Source organism: Lepisma saccharinum, chromosome 4, assembly GCF_977018435.1.
Source record: "Lepisma saccharinum chromosome 4, izLepSacc3.1, whole genome shotgun sequence".
Classification (NCBI taxonomy): domain Eukaryota; kingdom Metazoa; phylum Arthropoda; class Insecta; order Zygentoma; family Lepismatidae; genus Lepisma; species Lepisma saccharinum.
This window is the reverse complement of record NC_139232.1, coordinates 76,297,668-76,323,107: the sequence shown is the minus strand read 5'-3', so window position 1 is coordinate 76,323,107 and position 25,440 is coordinate 76,297,668. Positions and strand designations below refer to the sequence as shown.

Here is a 25,440-nt window from a genome sequence, read left to right as displayed (position 1 = left end):
AAAGGAAGAGCGTAATTGCTAATAATGTGGCAGGTCATTGTCACGGAGGTACATTGCTACTCACTGTTACAGCCACAAATTGTTACTCACGGTCAGCTGACCTTATTTCCTTCCTTTTTCATTTTTTTCTCCTCCTTCTTCATATTTGTATATTTTCAATGAGCAAAGTTATTCACAATTTCTAGGGTCTTGCAGCGGAAAAAGCACCATGTATCTTCCAGTGATTGGGACATTGCAGGTAGCCACAACAAATTAAGGACTCTACATAAGATATGTTAACCTTGTGCAGAATCTGAAGAGTGCCAAGAGAAATTCCATATCATCCCTATGGTGTGGAAAGAACTTAGTATTACTGAGATGACTGCTACCTTTGTGCCCTTAAGTGAGAGATTACAACACAAAAAGTCAAAAGGATAGTTTTCATGGTGGTTGCGGTAAACGCGGTTTAAAATTACTTACGTGAAATTTAGAAGATTTCGTACTTCCGCGTTGCACAATTTAATGGTTCAATCCTATTAATTTCGAAGATCCACTGTCTTCATTCACAAAAGGGTACGGCGTTTGAAGCGGAGATGGTACCGCGTCACTACTTTGTTTGTTCCCGGGCGGCGGTGGTTGCGATTTTTCCCGTTCGGCAGCACTGGCGCGCGCATCTTGGTTTGTGTCGTCTGCTTCCTGTTGTCCGGTGGCGTTGTCAGTTGGGGGTTGGGGGGCTGGGCAGAATTGCTCGGTAATGTGCCGTTCCTGTTCCCCGCGTGACTGGAGGGGGGTCGGGTAGGTGCATAGCATCTTTTCTTTTTCGGGTCGGGGATCTTTCTGAGGACAGGGTGCCAAGTTGGGTGTGCTTGCCCATTGTCCAGGTTTAGTGCTGGTTTCTGCTGGATGATGGCATGGGTTTCTTTGATGGTGTTTTCTATGACAGAGCCGGTTGGGTGAAGTATGGATATGGAGGAGATGGTGTGGTTCGTGGAGTGGAGGTGTTGGGAGAGGCCTGATTTAGGTGTGTCGTTTTTGGCATCTTTTACATGTTCGTTAATCCGTTCTTGGACGGTGCGGATGGTTCTGCCAATGTAGGTGTTGTGGCATTGGCATGTGGTCTTGTAGACACCGGGGGATGCAAGTTTGGGTAGGTAGTATCTCTTGAAGTTGGGTAGTGCCCTTCCGATTTGGGATATGGGTTTGTGCGCTACTCGGATGTTGAAGGGTTTGAGGGCTTTGGCAAATTTTCCAGATGTGGTGGGGTGGTATGGAAAGGCGATCCATTTGGGTTTAGGATTTTGGTTCGGGTTATCTCTGTTTCTTGGGTGTCTGAACTGGGCTTCTGTTTTTGCGCACCACATGGATAGTTGGCGCTCGGTGTAACCGTTGTTTAAGCCTATTTCCGTTACGCACGCTATTTCATCTTGCAGGTCATCTTCTGTGCAGCTGTGTGTGAATGCTCTTCTGTAAAAGTTCATCCATACTCCAGCTTTCTGTTTTGGTGGGTGGTTGGATTTTGCATGGATATACTGGGTGCCCGAACCTGGTTTCCTGTATACGGATGTGACGAACTTGTCTTGGAGTCGTCGGATGCTGAGGTCGAGAAAGTTGAGGTGGCCATTTTGTTCCTTTTCAACGGTGAAGTTTATGTTGGGATGTATGTTATTGAGGGCAGTTAGGAGATGGGTTAGGTCCTCTTCCTGCTTGTAAATGACTATGGTGTCATCGGCATATCTTTTGTATCTTATATGAGCAAACTCTGGTTGGGTGAGAATTGACTTCTCGGCCACATGCAGCACTATGTTGGATAGGGGTGCGGAAAGGGGGTTGCCCATCGCTAGTCCCCCTGTCTGGTGGAAGAAACTGTCCTCGAACTGGAAATAGTTGTGGGTGAGGCAGGCTTGTAGAAGGTTGCAGATTTCATCAGTTACAAATGGAGGCATGCTATTGCTGAGTAGCCATGTTCTGGTGGAGTCAAGTGCAAGGCTGATCGGGATGGAGGAGTACATGTCCACTACGTCTATGCTGGCTAGTTTGCAGCTGTCGGCTTTGACAAAAGAGGTGACAAATTCTTTTGCTTCGAGGCTGTTTTTTAGGCAGTAGGTGAGTTTGTCATTGTGGGCGGTCAGTTTCTGGAGGAGCCATTTGGTCAGGTGGACACTTGGTTGATTGAAGCCGGCCACTATGATTCTCAAGGGGGTTCCTGGTTTGTGAGTTTTTGGTATGCCATATGCACAGGGAAGGCTGGGGTGGGTGTTCCTTAGTTTCTTCTTTTCACTATCTTGAAGGAGGGCGCAGTTATCTATGGCTCGGCGGATTGCTGTATTGTATCTGCTTGTGGGGTCACGTTTCAGCTTTTTGTAGCCATCAGAGTTTAGTTTTGCTTGCATTTTGTCACTGTATTGGCCTTTTCCCATTATGACGTATTGGTTACCCTTGTCCGATTTTATGCACCAACATTTGTTGTCCTGTAGCCACTTTCGGAATTCCTGTGTTGTGTTCCTTAGTTTATTGTGCACTGTGGGTTTAGGTTTGCTAGTAGGTTGGGCGTGTTGGCGGAGGATGATGGAAGCACAGGTAAGGCGTACACACTCGGCATCTTGGTTAGTTTTCGTTGCAAACGCTGTTTTTTCGGCAGAGCAGATTAAGTCTAGGGAGGGGGGGGAGTCATTTAGGAGGTTGAATTTGAGGCCGTGTTGGAGGAGGGAGTGGAATTCTGTCGGCACGGTGAGGTTGAACCCCGACGACTGGAAAAAAGCCCAGCAAAACATCGACTTCATGCTAAAAACGTCGCAAAACAAGAAAACAGCGATCCTAACACAGAAACTGCAAACCCTTGGTGCCCAACCTCCGGCCCTCACCACCACACCAGTGAACCCCAACACCCCCGCCAGCACCATAATCAACCTCACCAACCTCACCGTGCCGACAGAATTCCACTCCCTCCTCCAACACGGCCTCAAATTCAACCTCCTAAATGACTCCCCCCCCTCCCTAGACTTAATCTGCTCTGCCGAAAAAACAGCGTTTGCAACGAAAACTAACCAAGATGCCGAGTGTGTACGCCTTACCTGTGCTTCCATCATCCTCCGCCAACACGCCCAACCTACTAGCAAACCTAAACCCACAGTGCACAATAAACTAAGGAACACAACACAGGAATTCCGAAAGTGGCTACAGGACAACAAATGTTGGTGCATAAAATCGGACAAGGGTAACCAATACGTCATAATGGGAAAAGGCCAATACAGTGACAAAATGCAAGCAAAACTAAACTCTGATGGCTACAAAAAGCTGAAACGTGACCCCACAAGCAGATACAATACAGCAATCCGCCGAGCCATAGATAACTGCGCCCTCCTTCAAGATAGTGAAAAGAAGAAACTAAGGAACACCCACCCCAGCCTTCCCTGTGCATATGGCATACCAAAAACTCACAAACCAGGAACCCCCTTGAGAATCATAGTGGCCGGCTTCAATCAACCAAGTGTCCACCTGACCAAATGGCTCCTCCAGAAACTGACCGCCCACAATGACAAACTCACCTACTGCCTAAAAAACAGCCTCGAAGCAAAAGAATTTGTCACCTCTTTTGTCAAAGCCGACAGCTGCAAACTAGCCAGCATAGACGTAGTGGACATGTACTCCTCCATCCCGATCAGCCTTGCACTTGACTCCACCAGAACATGGCTACTCAGCAATAGCATGCCTCCATTTGTAACTGATGAAATCTGCAACCTTCTACAAGCCTGCCTCACCCACAACTATTTCCAGTTCGAGGACAGTTTCTTCCACCAGACAGGGGGACTAGCGATGGGCAACCCCCTTTCCGCACCCCTATCCAACATAGTGCTGCATGTGGCCGAGAAGTCAATTCTCACCCAACCAGAGTTTGCTCATATAAGATACAAAAGATATGCCGATGACACCATAGTCATTTACAAGCAGGAAGAGGACCTAACCCATCTCCTAACTGCCCTCAATAACATACATCCCAACATAAACTTCACCGTTGAAAAGGAACAAAATGGCCACCTCAACTTTCTCGACCTCAGCATCCGACGACTCCAAGACAAGTTCGTCACATCCGTATACAGGAAACCAGGTTCGGGCACCCAGTATATCCATGCAAAATCCAACCACCCACCAAAACAGAAAGCTGGAGTATGGATGAACTTTTACAGAAGAGCATTCACACACAGCTGCACAGAAGATGACCTGCAAGATGAAATAGCGTGCGTAACGGAAATAGGCTTAAACAACGGTTACACCGAGCGCCAACTATCCATGTGGTGCGCAAAAACAGAAGCCCAGTTCAGACACCCAAGAAACAGAGATAACCCGAACCAAAATCCTAAACCCAAATGGATCGCCTTTCCATACCACCCCACCACATCTGGAAAATTTGCCAAAGCCCTCAAACCCTTCAACATCCGAGTAGCGCACAAACCCATATCCCAAATCGGAAGGGCACTACCCAACTTCAAGAGATACTACCTACCCAAACTTGCATCCCCCGGTGTCTACAAGACCACATGCCAATGCCACAACACCTACATTGGCAGAACCATCCGCACCGTCCAAGAACGGATTAACGAACATGTAAAAGATGCCAAAAACGACACACCTAAATCAGGCCTCTCCCAACACCTCCACTCCACGAACCACACCATCTCCTCCATATCCATACTTCACCCAACCGGCTCTGTCATAGAAAACACCATCAAAGAAACCCATGCCATCATCCAGCAGAAACCAGCACTAAACCTGGACAATGGGCAAGCACACCCAACTTGGCACCCTGTCCTCAGAAAGATCCCCGACCCGAAAAAGAAAAGATGCTATGCACCTACCCGACCCCCCTCCAGTCACGCGGGGAACAGGAACGGCACATTACCGAGCAATTCTGCCCAGCCCCCCAACCCCCAACTGACAACGCCACCGGACAACAGGAAGCAGACGACACAAACCAAGATGCGCGCGCCAGTGCTGCCGAACGGGAAAAATCGCAACCACCGCCGCCCGGGAACAAACAAAGTAGTGACGCGGTACCATCTCCGCTTCAAACGCCGTACCCTTTTGTGAATGAAGACAGTGGATCTTCGAAATTAATAGGATTGAACCATTAAATTGTGCAACGCGGAAGTACGAAATCTTCTAAATTTCACGTAAGTAAAAAGGATAGTATTTATCCAAACTGCCTCCTTCTGCGAGACCAATTTCTCAATGGCCTGAAGTCTAGCATAGCACTATGCCTGTCAGCTATAATGCAATCTACATCCAACACTTCAAAAACCAGACAATATACCTGAACGATTGAAACAGATAATGGCACACTGTCAGTAACGTGTAAATAGAGTTTGCAACTTTGAGAAGTACGACGGATGAATGTTTCAGTTTTCTGATGTAGATCAGCACTATTCCTAAAACTTTCATGATATAGTAAATAACTTGTATTTGCCAAAAGACCACTGAATCTGGTTTCTAGCCTTGAAGATGACTATCTGCAGTAGAATGTGTAAGTATTACCAAGGAAATATTCCATCACCATGTTTATATTATTTTGTTCCATGCAAAGAGATCTTCCAAGAATTGAATGAAAATGTCAAACAAGCTGCTGACAACCTCTACACTGACATATGTAAAAAAATAGTCATGAGCAATTGTGGAGCAATACTTGTGCATCGCACTGTACAAGTGGAGTGTTATAGCTCCACTGAGTATATGGACAGGCTGATATGGAGTGAATCCATGCAGTTTGTCAGAACCAAATATTGGAACAACAGATAGCAGTCCTTAACAAAATAAAAAAGCAATAACTTTCATTCATCAGGGTAAAAAAGTATAGTTATTCCCTAATCAAAGCACTGTGCCATGAACGGACATGCTGTTGCATGTTATGCTGCAGATACTGTTTGGTGCTTCATGAAAGTTTTGTGGCTCTCGTGGCTGGCTGGGACAAGTGCTATCCCAACTCCTGTAACCCCATTCAGGATGGTTGAGATAGCAGTTGTCCCAGGAACATTATTATTTTTATTAGTAGTAGTAGTAGTAGTAATAATATACATATGGAAGTATGACATACTCAAATATCAATATCTCCAGTACCAATATCAAATACTCACCAGTTCATTTTGAATTTTAAGAATTCTGTCTCTAGCTTCTTCGGCATTCTCTTTCTTCCCTGTAATTGAGATCACATCACTCTTCTCACCCTCAGCAGGTAAATCTATTTTGGTCTGGGTCTCATCCCTTATCTGTAAAGAAAAAAAGCATAAGCTGTCTTCACATCAATGAGGTACAAGTTGCATTGGTCGCACTTCCATTGAGCACCACAAAGGAAATAAAGGAGCTTCATTGACCATGATGATGAGGAAATGCAAACTGTTCAATCCTGGCTCCAGTATACTGCAAATCTTTCTACACAACGGTACCAAGTACCACTGTTCGGACAAGTGCAGGGAATTTTTGCTATTCCGTACACTGAAGTTTCTAGGTTCGAATTCAAGCCTGGGTATTGTCACATTTTGTAATATATTTGAGTAAAAAGCCAAAAATAAATTAAAAAGTTAATTTGGGCGTTTTTACACACAGAAATAGTTTACTTACATGCGAGTCAAAAAAGTCAACAAATTGTAAAGTAAAGTGCTCCCCTGTGCATAGCACCATGCCATGAAGGTATATAGGGGGTGTGGGGGTAACGCCCCACACTTTCTTGATCCGGTCATGAGTGGGGGTGATGTGATCAGCATCACGCCCCTGACTGCCTTAACCCCCCAGGTAGCCATGTCATTCGATGCTGGGTGGGCGCTGGGGCCGCTTCCAACGTTAGAAAAGTTCCCGGATTTGAACCGGCCAGGGATCGAACCCGGGACCTTTAGCATGGTAGTCAGATGCGTTACAGACTGACTGAGCCACCACCATGTGGCTCAACAAATTGTATGTCAAGATAATAATTTCCTTTGGAGGTAGATGGCATAGCTGTTCAAAAAATGCACAGGTATTCAACAGAAACAGGTACTGAGGTAAGCCAAAGAGAGACATAACATTCACAGATTATTACAAGCAAATTAGTTGCAGAAGTGCCAGATATCAAAAAATGATTTCCAAAGATATTAAATTTCACAGGGCTTTCACAGAGAGATATAAATCATCACATAATGAGTGGATAGAAGAACTTTATAATTAACACCAAAAAGCTAATATGACACTTCTGTAATTGTTACACTGCCAGTCAGTAGTGTTGGGGGGGGGGAGGGGGAGGAGGGCTCGTAAAATATCTACAACCTACCTTACGTATATTTGCTCCTCCTTTTCCAATGATAAATTTATGGAACTGTTTGTAAATTGGAACCTCTAGGATAAAGCTGTTCTCATTTAACTCCTTCACCAACTTCTGAAGGTATTTGTAGCACTTGTCAACATCTTCCTTAGGTCCACGGATTTTCACCACATCCCTCTTTTCGCCTAGGGAAAGCAAATAATATTAGAGCATATAAATATTGTATTTCTGCATTATTCTCTTATCTTGCACTTGAAAATTGCATTTATCTTTCATCTCACTACCTAAGAACCATTTGCACAATGGGATCTGTATGAGCAAACATTTGTCTTCTCAAGAAAGTACATGAGGAACTGCATGCTTGTTTCATGCACACTTGTCCAGTGCTGTAATCATTACTGATGGTTACAGGCATGCATATTTCATTTTTGACGAAAACACGAAATGTGAAATAACACATTGTAATGTTAATTTTTCTTGTTTCTGAAAGGTGGTAGGTGCATTTTCCTACCCTGTTTTGTCACAAAATGATGCGAAATGTGAAATATACTCTTAACCTTTACTGGCTCGATGATACCATATGGTATCATGGTGCTGATTACGAACTGGATGTGCTTTTTGGACCTTCATACTCTTATGTTTGGGTGGAAACTTTGACACAGGTCTGGAGCAAGGCTGGGAAATTCACAGTGATAATTTTCTGAGCAATATGCCAATTACTTATTTTTCATAAAAAACAGAGTTTCACATTTTGGCTTATTATTCAACTTGTATGGCACCCAGGAACATGAAACATGTTTCACTCTCTTTGGAAATGTCCATTCTTTGAAAAGAATACTAAAGTTCGCACCCTCTCCCAATAGCGGGAGAAGAGGGGGGGGCAAACTCCCGATTTTTATGTTGTTTTTTTTTCCATTGAAATTCGGGGGTCATGCCCCCCAAGCCCCTCTTCCTCGGTCCGGCATTTTGAATTGTACACTGTTGCATGCGCTGATGTTTTAGCTGCAAAACAAAAGTTATCCGAAGTAGATTGCTCTCATAGTGCCAGAGTTATAACAATTTTCCTCCAAAGAGTGTTCGAATTTAAAATTCCTGCCGAGAAGCCTGGGCTCCACCGTCTAAAGGTCAAACACGAAATTTAGAGTTTATTTACAGACGCAACCCTTTCTGAAGTCAGAATTATCCTGAGAGTTATGCAATTCACGGAAAATTTATTAATTCTGCTGTAAATATTTGAGAAGCAAAAATGGACCAATTTATACAGAAATAAACTTATTATTCTGGTAAGGACATAAATGTGCTATTAGAAGGAATATGTTTATTTTGTGTAGTTAGTGGTTTTTAAATCAAATATTGGATTATATTCACATTTTTAAAACCAAAATGTCATATATACATTCACAGCTAAAACAACAAAATTTTATTTAATTTACTGCTTTGGAACCCAAAATTGGCTCTGCTTTTGTACCAAAATTCTGCTTTTTTATTTACGAAACACATGTGCCTCTACTGATGGTTCTTGGCTGAACTTAGTTCCATCAACTAACGCCCCCCCCCCCCCTTTTTCTGCTACCTCTATGTTCAGCAATAAATCTCACAACCAGTCAATCACGTAACAATTCCATTTCAGTAATAGGCGTAATACAGACAAAACAAAATGTATCACTTTAAACCCACTGTTGTCACACACCTACCTTGACCAGGAAATGTGATCTGAACTTGATTAAATTTTTCCCTTATTTCCTTCACTTTCTCTCCTTTGGCACCAATAATATTCTTGTAAAATCTGTGGTCGATTATTATGTCTTTTTCCTTCTCATTTTCAAGCTTATGGACCATTTCTTGCAGTTCCTAAAAAATTAGATATTGCCATTCAGAACATTTTCTCAAGTACTACATCCTTAAATCACAATGTATCACACAAAGGAAACTTGCTTCTCTACTTTCTGGATTCCATACTACAATGCAATATGTTCAGCTCACATTCTGATGTGCTCTCTCTCACAAAATGAGCACATGTACAGCATACACATACATGCATGTGAGTGTACCTGTATGTACTAGAGCAAATCAAAAAATAAGTTACACCCCCCTGTATAAAACAAACAACACACATTAGAAAAAAAAATATTATTGGAGAAAAATGCATGAACATTTAACTTTTTAGTAACCTTGAGGTGAGAACCACATGACAAATACCTCACACTTCCTACGATTTTGTACGTTCTACTAATTCCTGATTAAAATCCCGGCCTCCAATTTATGATATTTAAAATTAAAGTAAGTAGATCGTTACAAACTACAAAAAAAATGCACACACACCTAAAAATGCAACTCCCAGGCTACTCTACGCAGCCACACGTCTCCCATGTGTGACGTGTTGTGTTCCCAGATCATGAGCGAGTTTTTCCCAGGAGACTCGTTGGTATCTAAAAGAACTTTTAGCCTAATTATCCGGTAGTGGAGGAGAAATTAGGTGAATTACGTATCCAGGAATGAAACAAGATCCCTTTCAATGGACCGACATATTTATTTGCCAATTTAACACAGACATTTTGAAATAACATAGGCCCGCACAAAAACATATGCACTTTTGCACTCACAGCACTTACATAAAAACAACATATTGGTACTTACAGTAACTGGAATCAGCAATATATAGATATCGACTCTTTATACCTTGTTTGGGGCCTTTGTTGCACATGCACACACTATGTTCGGAGATGGTTCGTTTTGGGAGAAAAACAGATTTTAGCGGCACAAAAACACATGCTCCTGGACGTTTCTGACTAATTTCTATCCTTTTAGCCCATGCTAGGCATTCGAGGGACTATAATTCGCCATTACGATAGTTAATAGTGAGATCGGGGGGCCTTGTGCCCGCTTGCGTTACTGAAAAACCGCACCCTCTTTTTTCGTGACTTTACTCGGTCAAAAACTAACACAGAAGAAGAGCGTGAGAGTTTACCTCACACATAATAAAGGAATTTGTGTATCTTTCCTCATGACGTCATGGCCTGGGATGTTTCCCATTAGCTGACTGAGGTCACCTGTAGCTTGGATCAAGTAGTTCCAAGTCTGGCCACCAGGTGTCAGACTAGGATGGGAGCTTTTTAAACTCGCAAATGTTTTTACCAAAAAACATCGATTTTTCTTCTTTTTTATGCATATTTATGCTAACTAAGTTAAATGGATGGTATTTTCAAGACAAGCAGGTTATTCTGCCCCTACACAAATGTTATCTTGAAAATACGTAAAAAAATAAAAATTTCTTCTAATAAGTAAATTGTAGCACATGGTGCTCATGCATGAAAAATGGCTTTGGCATGTTGATGATAACTTATTTTGACATGGATTGCAGCTTTTACTTGGTTTTAGGCTGTTTCTTATGGTTTTTGGTTATAAACCTTAATTTCCACTAGTATTATTAGTGAACAAAATGGCTTCCCATGGCATTTTAGCCATGGTAGCAATAAGCCTTGCACTTGGGTGGAGTAGTGTGGTGTTTTGCTTGTACACAAATATATATATAAAACTACCTATACACATCAATGTACTATTTTGAACGACCCTGTTTATTATGCGATACTCAACTTGTATGATTTCCTGTACTGAGTGTTTAACAAAATCATTCTAAGTTATTTTATGAAAATCAAATTTCCAATTTATCATTTTCCCAAATCTTCTTTTTGTTGGTCGTCCACCAAAAATGTTAGATCAGAGTCATGTAAAATATACTGGGTCTCCCACATAAAACCAACCCAGACACGTTTCCATGCGGGCCGGTTTTACGTGGGACACCCAGTAGTAGAAAGAAGTAAGATATATATATATATATTACCTTTTTGGCTTGAGAAACACCAGTAGTATTTCCTTCAATGCGAATAATATTGTTGCCGTCATGTTCACTGATGTTAATTACTACACCAGTTTCATCCTTCAGTCTATTCACTGAAATAGGCAAATTAAAACATTAATAATACTTTAACACCTATGGTAAAAATCAATGACAATAATTTTTGTTATCAGACATGTTATTTTCATTCAGAACAGTCAAATCGTCTAGGGCTTGTTGTATTCATCATTTGGTAAACACCTTGCACTAATACATATCATTTAACAAACATCTAATGGAATAAAAACAACAACCATTAATACTACAGAGAGATCGGGTTCATTTTACTGATTTAATATTTGATTTAGGGGTGGGACAGATCTATTGATGCCCGAGCTCTATGTCAAAATTTCAACACCTGAGGTGAGAACAGAATTTAGGAGCTTCCAATATTCAAAATGTTCCTGTACATACTATAGTCATATCTCAATACCTTGCACATAATATTATCATGAAAAAATTGTATATAATAACAGCTTTTAAGCAAAACACATAAACTTGCTGTGACTATTAGAGATAAGGTTGCATTGTGAGTGAAGCACGATAGAAAATGTTTAGATTTATTTCTCTGCAAAAAAAATGCCAATAATATTAATTACTCTGGGCTACGCTGATGCCACTTTGAATCAATACCCACATCATTGCCAATACTCTTACCCATTCCCACCAATACCAATAAAGATGCTTGAAAATTGTAAGAATTAAAAAAGGTTGTCTACAATTAGAAAGAAAAAAACCCTGACTTTTGCAGGTTTTCAAATCATTACCTCAATTAGCATACAGAAACATGGAAGGAGTTCACTATATTTTGGCTGCACACTCCTGGGATCATACTTAACCAAGTTATATAAAATCAACTTCAAATTTTAAGGTAATAATAGCAAAAAGGGAAACTCAACAATTACTGGTTGAAGTGATAGAGAGAGACAAGCAAGTATGACCCCCAAAAAGTTGAAACAAGGAAGTGGTAAATACCTACAACAACTTTTTGTAGTAGATTTCTTCATGATAAAGGGTTCAAACTATGAGTCCTTTTCCCACAGTTATTTAATATAAAATGTCTAACCACTGGTAATACTCACTATATCAAACTGAACAAATTTAGACTCCTACAAAACACAGATTCTTTTTCCAGAAAAAGAGTAACTTTCCCTAACATTTCAAAAAAAAGAGTAACTTTCCCTAACATTTCCAGAAAAAGTACATTCCCTGACTTTGTCAGGATTTCCAGACTGGTGGACACGTCACCCTGTTAAAAGTTGTTCAACATTTTTGATTAATATTAGTGGGTGAGTATTTCATTGAATTATAGGCATCAATTCACTCAAGTTTCATTTCGAAATATTCAAGAATTACATCAGAATATTAAAATACGAGATGAATTATCAAGCCTGTTGCATTTCAATGCAGAAAACCTGATCTGTATATGTATATACAGGGTATCCGAAAAGTCCCGAACCATAGGCCAGATGGTAAAAATCTGGATATAATATATATATATATATATATATATATATATATATATATATACACACACACACACACAGTCAACTCTCGATTCAACGACCTTTCACAGTTCCCGGGAAAAGGGTCCTTATTTCGAAGGGGTCGTTATTGGAATTTGCACCAATTTGCAGCTTAAAGGGAGCTCAAACGGACACAAAGATGCCTAGGAGATGGTAACACCATTTATCCTGGTAGTTATACAACCTGTTATGCACAGGATGCGTGTTGCGAGAAGGAAAATAGAACATGAAAAAGTTTTCACAAAAGAGAATTTAAAATAATGTAACTTTATTTCAATTGTGCACAGTCGTTGCTTTTCCAGGAAATTCTTACAATTCTAGTTCATGAGAAACCCGTTTGCACCGAGACCAATGGAAAGGAAAACAATCTCTCGCTTATTGCAAGCGAAACTCGAAGAATCTTGACACCAGTCAGACTAGTGCCAGCTAAAGTTGGGAGATAATCGGGCAGAATGAATGTTGGATTTTATACGGGTTTACTGGAGCATTGTCTGTTACAAGATTAACTGGTAAGATTAGATCTCTCGGGAGAAACAACACAACCTCTCTAGGTACCAGACAAAAAAAAATAAAGGCAGGGCTGTAATTTTCGTTCTGGTTCAGCTGTGTAAAATACATCGTAAAAAAAAGTCACTTTTCTTTGCTTCAACCAACTTCATTCACGCTCCTTCCCCATTCAAGGGAGCAGTCCAAACTCCTTCATTGACTTGCATTGTAATCCAGCCTGTAAAAGGAAACGGGCAACTTGCGATCTGTTTTTCTTTTCACCCAATGCGTATTCTAGGACAAGTCATTAAACAGGGTGGCAGTCGATAATCATTCGGGTTTGGAATTGAATTTCACTTTGAACTGTATATTTAGTCCCGATTAGCCCATCAGCATAAAATGAACTGAAAACAAGCTTTATGAAACTGCGCATTTTCACATATCAAAATGGTAGATCTTTATTTACTCTCACGTTAATGGACGTGGACGTTTCGATTTAATGTCCGCGACCATTCCTACATTGAACACACTTTTTTTTTTCCTCCACATGAATGGTTCTGAAGAAAAGCGGATACAAATTAAATTTACAGATTTGCTTATCAGAAGGTGCAGAACATGAAGTTATTTTAACTCTTGTTTTCCTTTCTGGAGATCGAATTTGGTTATCAAAACAGCTTTGCGAGATTCAAAACAATAACTTTTGCCTTCCCGCTAGATGAGTCATCGCTGTTATCGGCAAGCAAGAGCTTTGCTCACGCTAGACAAAACACTGGCGCCAGCTGCATCGTAAAAACGAGGAGACCGGCTGGAAGTTCGAGCAACAGGTGGCGGAAGAGAAAAGTCCCAGCATTTTAAAGATAACGCAACTGTCGAAGACGGAACTTTTAACAGCAGTGTAAAGAAGAAAGAAATGACCCTTGCTTTACATTTTACCATGCAACAGACAATAATACGGGCAATATTTCCTATGGAGACAACAGCATTAAAAAATAATAATAATAAATAAAAAAAACTGAAATCTCCAATTATCAACATTGCCGTGCACACCAGTGGCGGAGAATGAGCTAGGGAAAGGGTAGAGGGTCACTTTTTTTTTTTTACTTGTTCTATGGTTTTTGTTCGTTTTCAAGAATATAACCAGAACTGGTTGCCCCATTTTAGACGTCAAAGGAAAGGAAGAGGGGTGGTTCCTTTTCCACCCTTGCCTGTAATCAGCCCGCATCAGCAAGAAAATCCTGGCTGAAACAATCTGCATCGCACCCCCCCCCCCTACGTTTCCTGACAGGAAAAGAGGGAGAAGTCAGTCGTTTAACGGAACACTTTTTTGGCAGATATTACGACATCGACACAATTAGGAAAACGTATGAAGTGGGAAACGGGAGTTATGATACACGTAAGATCGAAGTAAACTTTTGTGCAAACCTGGATGACAACGCATTAGCGGGTTGACGATCTTTAGTTCACCTATGTGGTTTTGATTATCTCTAACAGTTTCGCTTTTTTATGAAGTGTTGCAGGGAACAAAGAACACGTTTTGAATGAAAGTGGTTACCGGAAGTTGTCGGCCTTTTGCTCACTCACGGGAACCTGCTCAACTCTAGGTCAGAGCTGGACAGATGGGCCAGACTTCCAGGCGCCACGCATCTGTATTTTCGAACATTCCTGCGATCTTATCTCTCAAGGTGGTGTATTTATCGATGAAAGAGCTTGACCTGCCATACACATTGGCAAAAACTGCAAGTCCAGCAGTCATTTCGGGCTGCTCCCACCCTCCCCCGCAAGTTTTCAGCAGCTCTTAGGACAAGGAAACAAGTCAAGTCGATTTACAATAACATCCAAGCACATTCGATCTTCTCTTCTCGCCTATCCAAGAGCAAGCGTGGCAAAACAAGCCTGGCGCTTTGGGTAGCGGCAGTCTGGTGCGGGGTAACATTGGTGCACCTGAGGGAGGGGAGGGCAGAGGTCAAGTGCTATTGGATATCACTCAAGCATGGTGTGGTGGTGTCTATTTTTAGTTCAGACCTAACTGTGAGCGGTAGAGCGCTCGTAAAGGGAATGAGTGGAGGAAAAAACAACGCATTTTTCGGCCGATTTCCTTCAATTTTTCAACTTTTTTTTTTCCAAATCTTTCTAATTTTTTCTAAATTTTTCACGGTTCCCGGGAAAAGGGTCGTTACTTCGAGAGGGTCGTTATACCCGGGGTCGTAGAATCGATACTCTATCGGTAGAGGCAAATATTTTTAGTAAATAAAATAGCAAAATTTCGGTACAAAAACAGAGTCAATTTTGGGTTCAAAAGCAGTAAATAAAATAAGATTTCGGTGTTATAGCAGTGAATAATCACATCAAAAGTGCTATATAAAATGACATTTTGGTTTTAAAATTGTGAATATAATCCTAAATTTGATTTAAAAACTGCACTTATTACACAAAATAAATATATCGTTTCTAATAACACATTTATGTAATTACCAGAGTATTAAGTTTATTTCTGTGTAAAGGGGTCCATTTTTGCTGCTCAAATATTTACAGCAGAACTAATCAATTTTCCATGAATTGCATAACTTACAGAATACTTCAGACTTCAGAAAGTGTCGCGTCGGTATATAAATGGTAACTTTCGTGTTTAAGAGTATATTTCGCATTTTGCAGTTCATTTCACATTATTTAGTGACAAAAAAGGGTAGAAAAATGCACCTCACACCTTTCAGAAACATGAAAAGTAAACATTACAGCATGTTATTTCATATTTCGTGTTTTCGGCAAAAACGAAATTTGCATGCCTCTATCTATTGGCAGTGGTCGGATGTAGGGCACTACTTGTAGCGATGCTACTGTAGCTAGCTACAAAATTCCTGTAGTTGTAGCGAAAATTTTGCTACAGCTACATTTCTTCTCGGAGTTTTGAGGTAAATTTTATATGCGGCAACAGTGTCAAGAAAAATTCGACAATAATGCTTACTTGTGTATGAGGTTTAAAACGACCACGTCTATTACTAGATAATGGCAATACGAATAATCTAGATGATAAATGTCCTGATATCGCAGATGATAGATATCCACGTAATGTATTTCATTGATATATAAATAATTCTGATATCCAGATAACCAAATGACATTCATCAATATGATCCGACCAACAGCTATTTATCTTCAAGAAAAATATGTTGATATAAAAACCTAAATAAAAATATGTTAATGAAAAATATGTCAGATTTTAGTAACACCCTAATGGTAATACTCGGATATCAAATTTGAATTAATGTGCCCCTTCTCAAACACTTTAGTAAAAATAGGTTACTGCGGCAATACTGCTATCAAAATGATAGAATGATGGGTATCATAATAATAAGTAACTGAATCTATTTTCTAGTAAGTACAACTGCAAGGGGCTTCTTTTGAATACCCATACTTTTTTAAAATAAAAAAGTAGTGAAGTAGCGAAAAGGAGTAGTGTAGCGAGTTACTTTTCGGTGAATGTAGCTGTAGCAAAGCTACATTTTCGGACGAGTAGCTGTAGCTGTAATGAAGCTACTTTTAAAATGTAGCATTCTGATCACTGTCTATCGGTATCAGCCGATAAGAGGCATATCGGTGTATCAGTTTATCGGTAAAATTACCGATTATTTTACCGATCCGATATATCTATAAATATCTTATAATTTAGTAAAAAATTATACCCTTTTGTTATAATTTTTATGAAGAATCCCCATGTCATACTTTTTAAAAATGTAAATGTCGAAATATGCAACTTCTTTTGCACTGCAGTCACCTCGAAACACACATGTATTAAGGATGTCAATGAACCATTCAGGTCTTCACGGAACATTTGGAATTTTATATTGGATCGGTAGAATATCGGTTATCGGTATTGGAAAATTTTGTATCGGTACTTTATCGTTATCGGGCAAAATTTCATATCGTCCCATCCCTACAACATAGTAGAAACAATACCATGAAGCTGCAAGGATCTGAAAGAAACTCATGCTTTTACTTTTTCTAAATTTTCATGAAACAGACAATATCAACTTACCATTGGTTCCATTTTTGCCTATTATGTGCTTGTAATATTTTGGGTCCACATGAATTTCTTCAAAAGTCAATTTTGAAATCAAATCCTTCGACATTTCTTCCAAATGTTCCTGTGCTTTCTCTACTTCCTCGGGCGGTCCTTCAATCTTGATTTTATCTTCCTTATCTGTGAACTCTACATGAACCTGAAATTCAACAGATAGTTTTCCTTACAATAAGATTATCTTGGACACCTGTGCTTCTATACAGTATGTACAGCATCACAAAACACCACATTCCCACTTACGTTTCATTGTCATCTTTCCATTATGAGTAAGGAGAGAAGAAGAAAAGTGGGAAGGTGTTTTGCTGAAGCTTTTCTACAGACAACTTAATCTGTGAATTCTGACATGTTACTGAATTTCCACAGGATTTAATTCTAATGGTATGAAATCAATGTTGGATGCTCTGTTGCTAGTCAACTTCTTAATAACATATTAAACTTCAGTAATATTACATTAAATAATCAAAGGTTCTGCTCCGTAAATTTCATTTATTTCTGATTTGTCTCTTGCATGTACATTTAAAACTTCATTTATCCACTGTTTAAAATTTACATTGGATTAGCCAAAAATTCACCATTTTTACTTGTTAACAAAGTTTATTTCACATCGTCTTTATCTTAACTCATTTTCACCTTTATATAAATCTGGTATCTATAGCCATTTAACTTTTATTAATATGAAGATTAAAATAAGAGTACCTTCGGCAAATCTTGTGTGATTCTTCTAATATTTGCTCCTTTTCGGCCAATTATATATTTATGAATCCATGATGGAGCTTCCACAGTAGCAGTTCTCACACTGTTTGCTTTCTCGTAAACCATATTCAAAGCTGGAACAAGAAAAAGTGAACTAGTTATATGTGATCACTTGTGGCACACAGAGTACACAACTTTTCAGTAGTTATAAAATTAAAATCAGGATAATACAAGAAGTATAATTGAAAAAAGTGAAACAATAGGGTAAAACAAAGTGCTAGGTGACTGATATAGAACATAGTCATGCCTATGAAAAGCAAGAAGGTAATACCGTATTTACTCATGTATAATGTACACTTTTTTCCAAACTTTTTGCCCCCAAAAACTGTGGTGCGTATTATGCACGGAATAATTTGGACAGCCAACATGAAACTGTACAGGGTCATTCCATGATTTTGTGACACTTGTATTGATTTTTCATGTTTACGGAACGCTATCATGTTATACATTTCAAAAGTTTAAATCCTGCAGTTTATGAATATGGCAACAGTTTCCCATTCAAGATAGTGACACTAATGTGAAATGTGGTCGAAATAAGTTTTCCACAAAATGAAGGAACGTTCCGATTTTAATGGTACTATGGATGAAAGAAAAGATAAGAAAAGAAAATAATAAATAAAATGTATTACTGGCCAAATAATATGACACATATGGAGTCTGTAAATGCCTTAATGGAAGAAATCTTGTGCTGCTAAATGCTAGTTTGAGGGTCCTGAATGTGCCTCGTATAAATGTTACATTAGTTATGGGAAAAGTACATATTTTGAGTTTTTTTTAGAAAAGGTAAAGGAGGAATGAGCAAAATCACAGAAAAAAATTTGAAGGGCATTTTCCACAATTTTTCACTTTGTAATGTAATGTTCTGCGACACCAAGAAGAGCAGTGCCATTCTGGTGGAATTCGAGCATGAACCTCCCATCACATGGGATGCATATCAGCAGTATTTGTTGGGCGAGAAATAATAGAAAATAACTGAGCACTGCAAATCCATAACGTAACTTGATCTCGCTTTCTCCTATTACAAAATAAATAAGGTGGTTAAAGTGCAGCTTTTGGATGCTAAACACAGTGGAGGGAGAGGGGGAAGTGGTGTGGGTTGGTGGCTTATTGTTTACACAAGAGGATATTCTCCTCTTCCTCCACATAGCAACAGGTGACTCATTGAATAGGTATGATGTCATTCACTCTTTATCAGCATAGCAACAGCTTTACGACCTACAACTAAGAAAGCTAATTTCTTGAAAGTGGATTGTACTGCGCATTATATACGAGATATAATTATTTGTCACTTTTCCCCATCAAAATCCAGGGTGTGCATTATACACACGTAAATATGGTATTTAACACACAATACATAATTATACAGGGTGACAAGAAATAACCCGTACAAAGTTTGGTGTATCCTGCCAAGAATGTAGTGTACCGTAGCCAAATAATTGTTGTGTTATTGGATTCTCCATAGTCTTTTGTAAGTGTACCTGTTGTTTCGGTTTCATAACGATTACAGTCTTTGTGTTTCAGACTGTCAACCAAACCCAGTGCAATTTTGGAACTGTGGCGTCAAGGAAAGCGCCAATGTGAAATTGTTCGTTTGCTGGGTGTTCCAAAAATGACAGTCTCAGATGCAGTTCGGCGATTCAAGGAGCTCGGCCATGAAGGCGACCGTCCCGGAAGAGGAAGAAAGCCTGCTGTCAACACGTCCCAGAACCGCAAGAGCATCAAAAAGCGAGTTCAGCGAAATCCGAGGGTCTCCATGAGAAAAGTCGCCCGTGAGATCGGGACCAACCGCGAATCGGTGCGGCAAATGGCGAAAAAGAACCTCAACCTCAAGGTGTACAAGCTCCAAAAATTTCAGCTTCTCACGGACGAAAACAAGCGCCTGCCACTCAAAAGATGCCGCCTTCTGAAGCGCTGGGCCGCAGGTCAGCGATGGGAGCGCATTCTCTTCAGCGATGAGGAGCTGTTCACCGTGGAGCAGGCGCACAACCACCAAAACGACAGTACCTGATCTGCAGAGGCTCCCGGTACCTCAGCCATCGTCGAACACCGCTAAAATCAGCAGTCGGTCATGGCGTGGGGCGGAAATTGCGCAAGCGTCAAGATGCCCCTGGTTTTCGTGTATCAAGGGGTCAAAATCAACCAAGAAGTGTACCACCGTGACATTCTCGAGAACGTCGTCCTTCCGTGGGCCCAGCAGCACTTCGGCAATAAACAATGGACATTCTAGCAAGACTCCGCTCCGGCCCACAGGGCGAAAATGACGCAAGCGTGGTGCAGAACCCCCAATGGACTACAGTATCTGGTCGATTTTGGAGGCCAGGGTATGTGCTAAACGCCACCAAAGTTTGGAGTTGCTGAAGCAATCGCTGCGTCATGAGTGGAACCGATTGTCGCCCGAGGACCTGCGGCCCATCGCCAAAAATTTCAAAGCCTGTTTGGACCTCTGTATCGCCGCACAGGGAGGCCACTTCGAAACCGGCTGAACATCCTGTTCCTAAGGTCCCATGTCATTGTTCTTCAGTGTTGTTTTGCTCAATTGTTTCAGTTTAATAAATTTATGATCACAAACATTAGTACGGGTTATTTCTTGTCACCCTGTAATTATGTACAGAATGGGTAGTGAAGACGAAAATCTTAGAGTATAGCAGGAAAGAGTAGAGACACAGAAGGAATGAAATTTGACAGGGAGGGTAGAGAAGATGCAGAACAGAATGGTTCAGGCATGGCTGAGGTGGTTTGGATGTATGAGAATGGGGCCAGAAAGGAGAGCATATAATTGCATAAGGAGTAGGAAAAGAAACCAGGAGATCAAGATGTTGATAGAAGGAGCATGTAGTGGAGAATGAGAAAAAACGGTCAGGATTGGAATACAGTAGAAAGAGATGTTCTGACTGAACATCAGAAGACTATGGAAAGACTTGTCACGTATACTGACCCAGCCTGAAACTGGATGGAAGGATTATGGTCATCTCTCTAGGTAGATGAGTGTTTAGGGAATAACTGTGTTAAGCTAAGACTGAGCAAATGAAAACAAGGATACAAATAATGTGAACCTGTTATTGAACTAGTAACTTGATATTATTCTCTCTTGAAAATCGATTATCTTCTTTACAAATCAAATATATGTATGTATATATTCTTGATGGTTTTGAGAGCACCACATTGTATGAGGTAAATTATATTCACTGCCACTATACCTAGGAAATAAATAGAATAAATAGTAATTTCGCTGATCGTTACATAATTCCAGCTCATGAAGCATAATAGAATGAACAGAGCAATGAAACTTACACTTCAGAATTAAAAAAGGAATTTATTTCCATTTGAACTCTATGTAAACTCTCCTCCTTATTAACTACTTACCTAAACCAAGTTTATCATGTGGACCTCTCAAGGTAATTGTTCCTGTTGGTGAATCACTAGATGGCATTTCCACACTAACGCCAGTCATTTGAAGAATCTCCTGAATAGTATTGCCTTTTGGCCCAATAACATACTTGTGCTGTGACTTGGGAACTTCCACAGACACAAATGTACACTTTCTTTCCTATAAAGAAAATAAAAATTCATTATTTAAAAAAAAATCTGATTACATAAACACATACAATCAACTCTCAATACATCGACCTTTCACAGTTCCCAGAAAAAGGGTCGTTATTGGAATTTGCACCAATTTTCAGCTCAAACGGACACAATGCCTAGGAGACAGTAACATCATTTATCCTGGTAGTTATGCAACCTGTTATGCACAGGATGTGTGTTGTGATAAGGAAAATAGAACATCAAAACATTTACACAAAAAAAGGATATAAAATAATATTATTTTCTTTCAATTGTGCACAGTCGTCGTTCTTCCAGGAAATTCTTACAATTCTAGTTCATGAGAAACCCGTTTGCACAGAGACCTATTCCTTCAATTTTTCAACTTTTTTTCCAAATTTTTCACGGTTCCCGGAAAAAGGGTCAGTTGACTGTAACTAGGACTGAGTTAACACTGATGTTCTTGCATGTATGTGTGTAGACCAGTACTAGTGGTGTCGATAGCAGACAGTATTAGTTCCAATTTAATCACCAATATTGGGTGATACTTTACTGGAGTGCAGGAATCTTGCAGGGTCCACAAAAATGTTGCCACAACATTTTTCCAGTCTTTATGCTGGAAATTATGCAGCCCGTGAGGGCCAGTGTCTACCTACCAACTGCCAGAGGTGGAAAATTATTCAACCAGTTATGGGATTATGTGGGGTAAGCACCGCAATTTGTTTGAAACCAGTTTTCTACTAAAGGTTAAATAATTACAAATCAGAATGATTTCCATGATAATTGTGTGTTAAGCTTACACAGCTTGTTGAAATATATTACCATTGTGTTGCTTGAAAATCTTGCATGCTTGAAGCAACAAAGCAATGAGATATGTTATGAGAATATGTTAGTTATACCACAGTAGGAACATTGTGTTGACAAACCAAAATTCATAAAAAGCAAATTAAAGTTTACGATGATAGTCATTACACTTACCATTTCCTTTTGAATACTTAGGATCCGTTCCTTTGCAATCATCACACCTTCTTTCTCTCCTGCAATAGTAAGTTCATCTTTCTGAACAGATGGGGGAGGAATATTTATCCGCACACCGGTTTCATTCATCAGAGCACTGACCTTCTCGTTGTGAGCTCCAGAAATAAATGGATGATACATTTTTGGAATTGAGAGACGTTCATATGCTTGCTTTGACTAGAAAATGAAAATAACCTGGATTAAAAACTGAAGAACTTTGAATCTAATACTTATCTGCATCTATTAATTTCAGAAAACATGCAAATTTCAGTCAATTAAACAAGATAAGTTACAATTGCTGATTTTGGAAGACAAAAAAAATATACCTTTTTGTGTGTTTTTCTACAGGCAGACATTACCCCAGGGATAATCGAGGATATGATTTTCCGTAGATATTATCCTGCATATATGCACCATGCCATTTCAAGTAAATCCGGTATACATCTGCACTTTGCTTATGAAAATATGGAACATTTTCTAATCTTCAAAACACAATCTAGAGTACATCATAAGCAACAAAATCTAAAAGTTCTAAAATTTGATACAGGAAAGTTTACTGATGAAAGAATTAAGAAAGATTACCAAATTAAACTGTCAAATAGATTTGATGTTTTGCAGGATTCAAATAATGATGAAAATACAAATGAAACAGCGTAAATAAGAATTTGGAGCACATACGTAATGCAATAGAATCAGCAGCTAAAGAAAGTATAGGATACCATAAACCGAGAAAAAGTAAGCCATGGTTTGATAATGAATGTCATAATCTAATAGAAATAAGAAATCAGGCCAGACTTAGGTGGTTAAATAACTCTGATGATACAAATCTAAACAATTATAATAGAATAAAGCGAGAAGTTAACCGCACGTTTAGAAGTAAAAAAAAGAGATTACTTGAAAAGCAAAATTAACAAAATTGAAACAAACAGCAAAAATAAAAATATCAGAGATTTATATAAAGGTGTAAATGAGTTTAGAAAGGGGTGGCAACCTAAAGTAAACTTGATAAAAGACTGTGATTTTCTAGCTGACCCAAGCGATATTCTAAATAGATGGAAGAACTACTTTAATGACCTTTTAAATGTCCATGTAGGAGATAAATCAGAAGTAAATGAAGTACACACAGCAGAACCTTTAGTTCCAGAACCTAACTTGATTGAAGTTAAGGATGCTATTAAAAGGCTAAAGAATAACAAAGCACATGGCATTGATTTAATACCAGCTGAGTTAATTAAATATGGTGGAAATTCATTAATATGTTAAATTCATAAATTAATTTGTTTAATATGGAATAAAGAAGAACTCCCTCAACAGTGGAAAGAATCCATAATTGTTCCTGTGTTTAAGAAAGGTGATAAAATGAACTGCAATAATTACCGTGGAATTTCTCTACTCTCAACAACATATAAAATATTATCTAACATTCTTTTAACAAGACTAACTCCATATGCTAATGAAATTATAGGTGATTATCAATGTGGATTTAAACGTAACAGATCAACTACAGATCAAATTTTTCACATCAGACAGACACTTGAAAAAAAGTGGGAATATAATCAAAATGTCCATCTGCTATTCATTGATTTCAAAAAAGCATATGATTCGATCAAGAGAGATAAATTATATAATATATTAGTAGAGTTTGGAATACCTAAGAAGCTTGTTAGTATGATAAAAATATGCACCAGTGAAACAGAAAGTAAAATTCGTGTAGGTATTAATATGTCTGACAAATTTACAATTCATGATGGGTTAAAACAAGATGCATTATCTCCATTGCTCTTTAATTTTGCCTTAGAATATGCTGTTAGGAAGGTAAAAGAAACTAAAGAACGACTAAAATTAAACGGTGTGACTCAGTTGTTAGCATATGCAGATGATATAGACTTACTGGGGGATGATGTGAATACAATTAAGAATAATGCTAAAATATTTTTCAAAACTGCTAAAGAGATAGGTTTGGAAGTTAACAAAGAGAAAACTAAATATATGCTTACAGGCTGAAACCAAGTGTTAGGTAATAATCAAAATCTAATTATTGATAACTCGTTTGAACAAGTTTCCAAATTCAAATACTTAAGAGTAATATTAACAAATGAAAATAATATTAAAGAGGAAATAAAAAGTAGGCTTAATTCAGGAAATGCATGTTACTTCTCTCTTCATAAACTTTTGTCTTCTCGTTTAATATCTAAGAAACTAAAAGTTAAAATATACAAAACAGTAATTTTGCCTGTAGTATTATATGGATGTGAAACTTGGTCACTTACATTGAAAGGGGAACATAAATTGAGAGTATTTGAAAATAAGATCCTTAGGAAAATATTTGGACCTAAAAGGGATGAGGAGACAGGTGAGTGGAGAAGGTTACATAATTTAGAACTACATAATTTGTATTCATGTCCAGATATTATTAGTATAATTAAATCAAGAAGACTTAGGTAGGCAGGCCATGTGGCACGAATGGGAGAGGAAAGAGGAGTTCACAGGATTCTTGTTGGGAAACCTGATGGTAAGAGACCTGTAGGAAGGCCAAGACGAAGATGGAGGGAGAACGTTGAGATGGACCTAAGGGAAATCGGTAGGGATGGAAAAGAGTATATAGAACTTGCTCAAGATAGGGAAAGATGGAAGGCCTGTGTTGCTGCAGCCATGAACCTTCGGGTTTAAGAAGGCTAGGGAGTTAACAGTTGGGCTGAAAAGTTCGTAGGCTGACTCATAGATGGCATTACTAGAATTTAATCCATGTGATTTTTACTTAGTACTAACCTTCAAAAGATACGTGTATAAATTTCACAGCTGCCGGATAATTAGTTCGTGAGATATAGCATTGTGAGTGAAGGAGCTTTTGTTATTGTGAAAAAATGGATAAAAAAGAATTTCG

The 25,440-nt window shown here is 39.1% G+C and overlaps 1 protein-coding gene across 2 annotated transcripts in view; it reads right to left on the bottom strand.

Annotated features, from left to right (window-relative positions):
• The window catches only part of Dp1 (satellite-binding protein 1 Dp1), a 76,441-nt gene that overhangs the window by 34,232 nt on the left and 16,769 nt on the right, over positions 1–25,440 (bottom strand). For both annotated transcript variants that reach the window (XM_083120792.1, XM_083120791.1), the window contains 8 exons: positions 22,518–22,733; positions 21,363–21,546; positions 17,943–18,073; positions 17,202–17,385; positions 11,103–11,212; positions 8,956–9,112; positions 7,271–7,446; positions 6,105–6,236 (listed from right to left, as the gene is read on the bottom strand). In XM_083120792.1, coding sequence (XP_082976918.1) covers positions 6,105–6,236; positions 7,271–7,446; positions 8,956–9,112; positions 11,103–11,212; positions 17,202–17,385; positions 17,943–18,073; positions 21,363–21,546; positions 22,518–22,733 — 1,290 coding nt within the window. The remainder of the gene's footprint in view (positions 1–6,104; positions 6,237–7,270; positions 7,447–8,955; positions 9,113–11,102; positions 11,213–17,201; positions 17,386–17,942; positions 18,074–21,362; positions 21,547–22,517; positions 22,734–25,440) is intronic.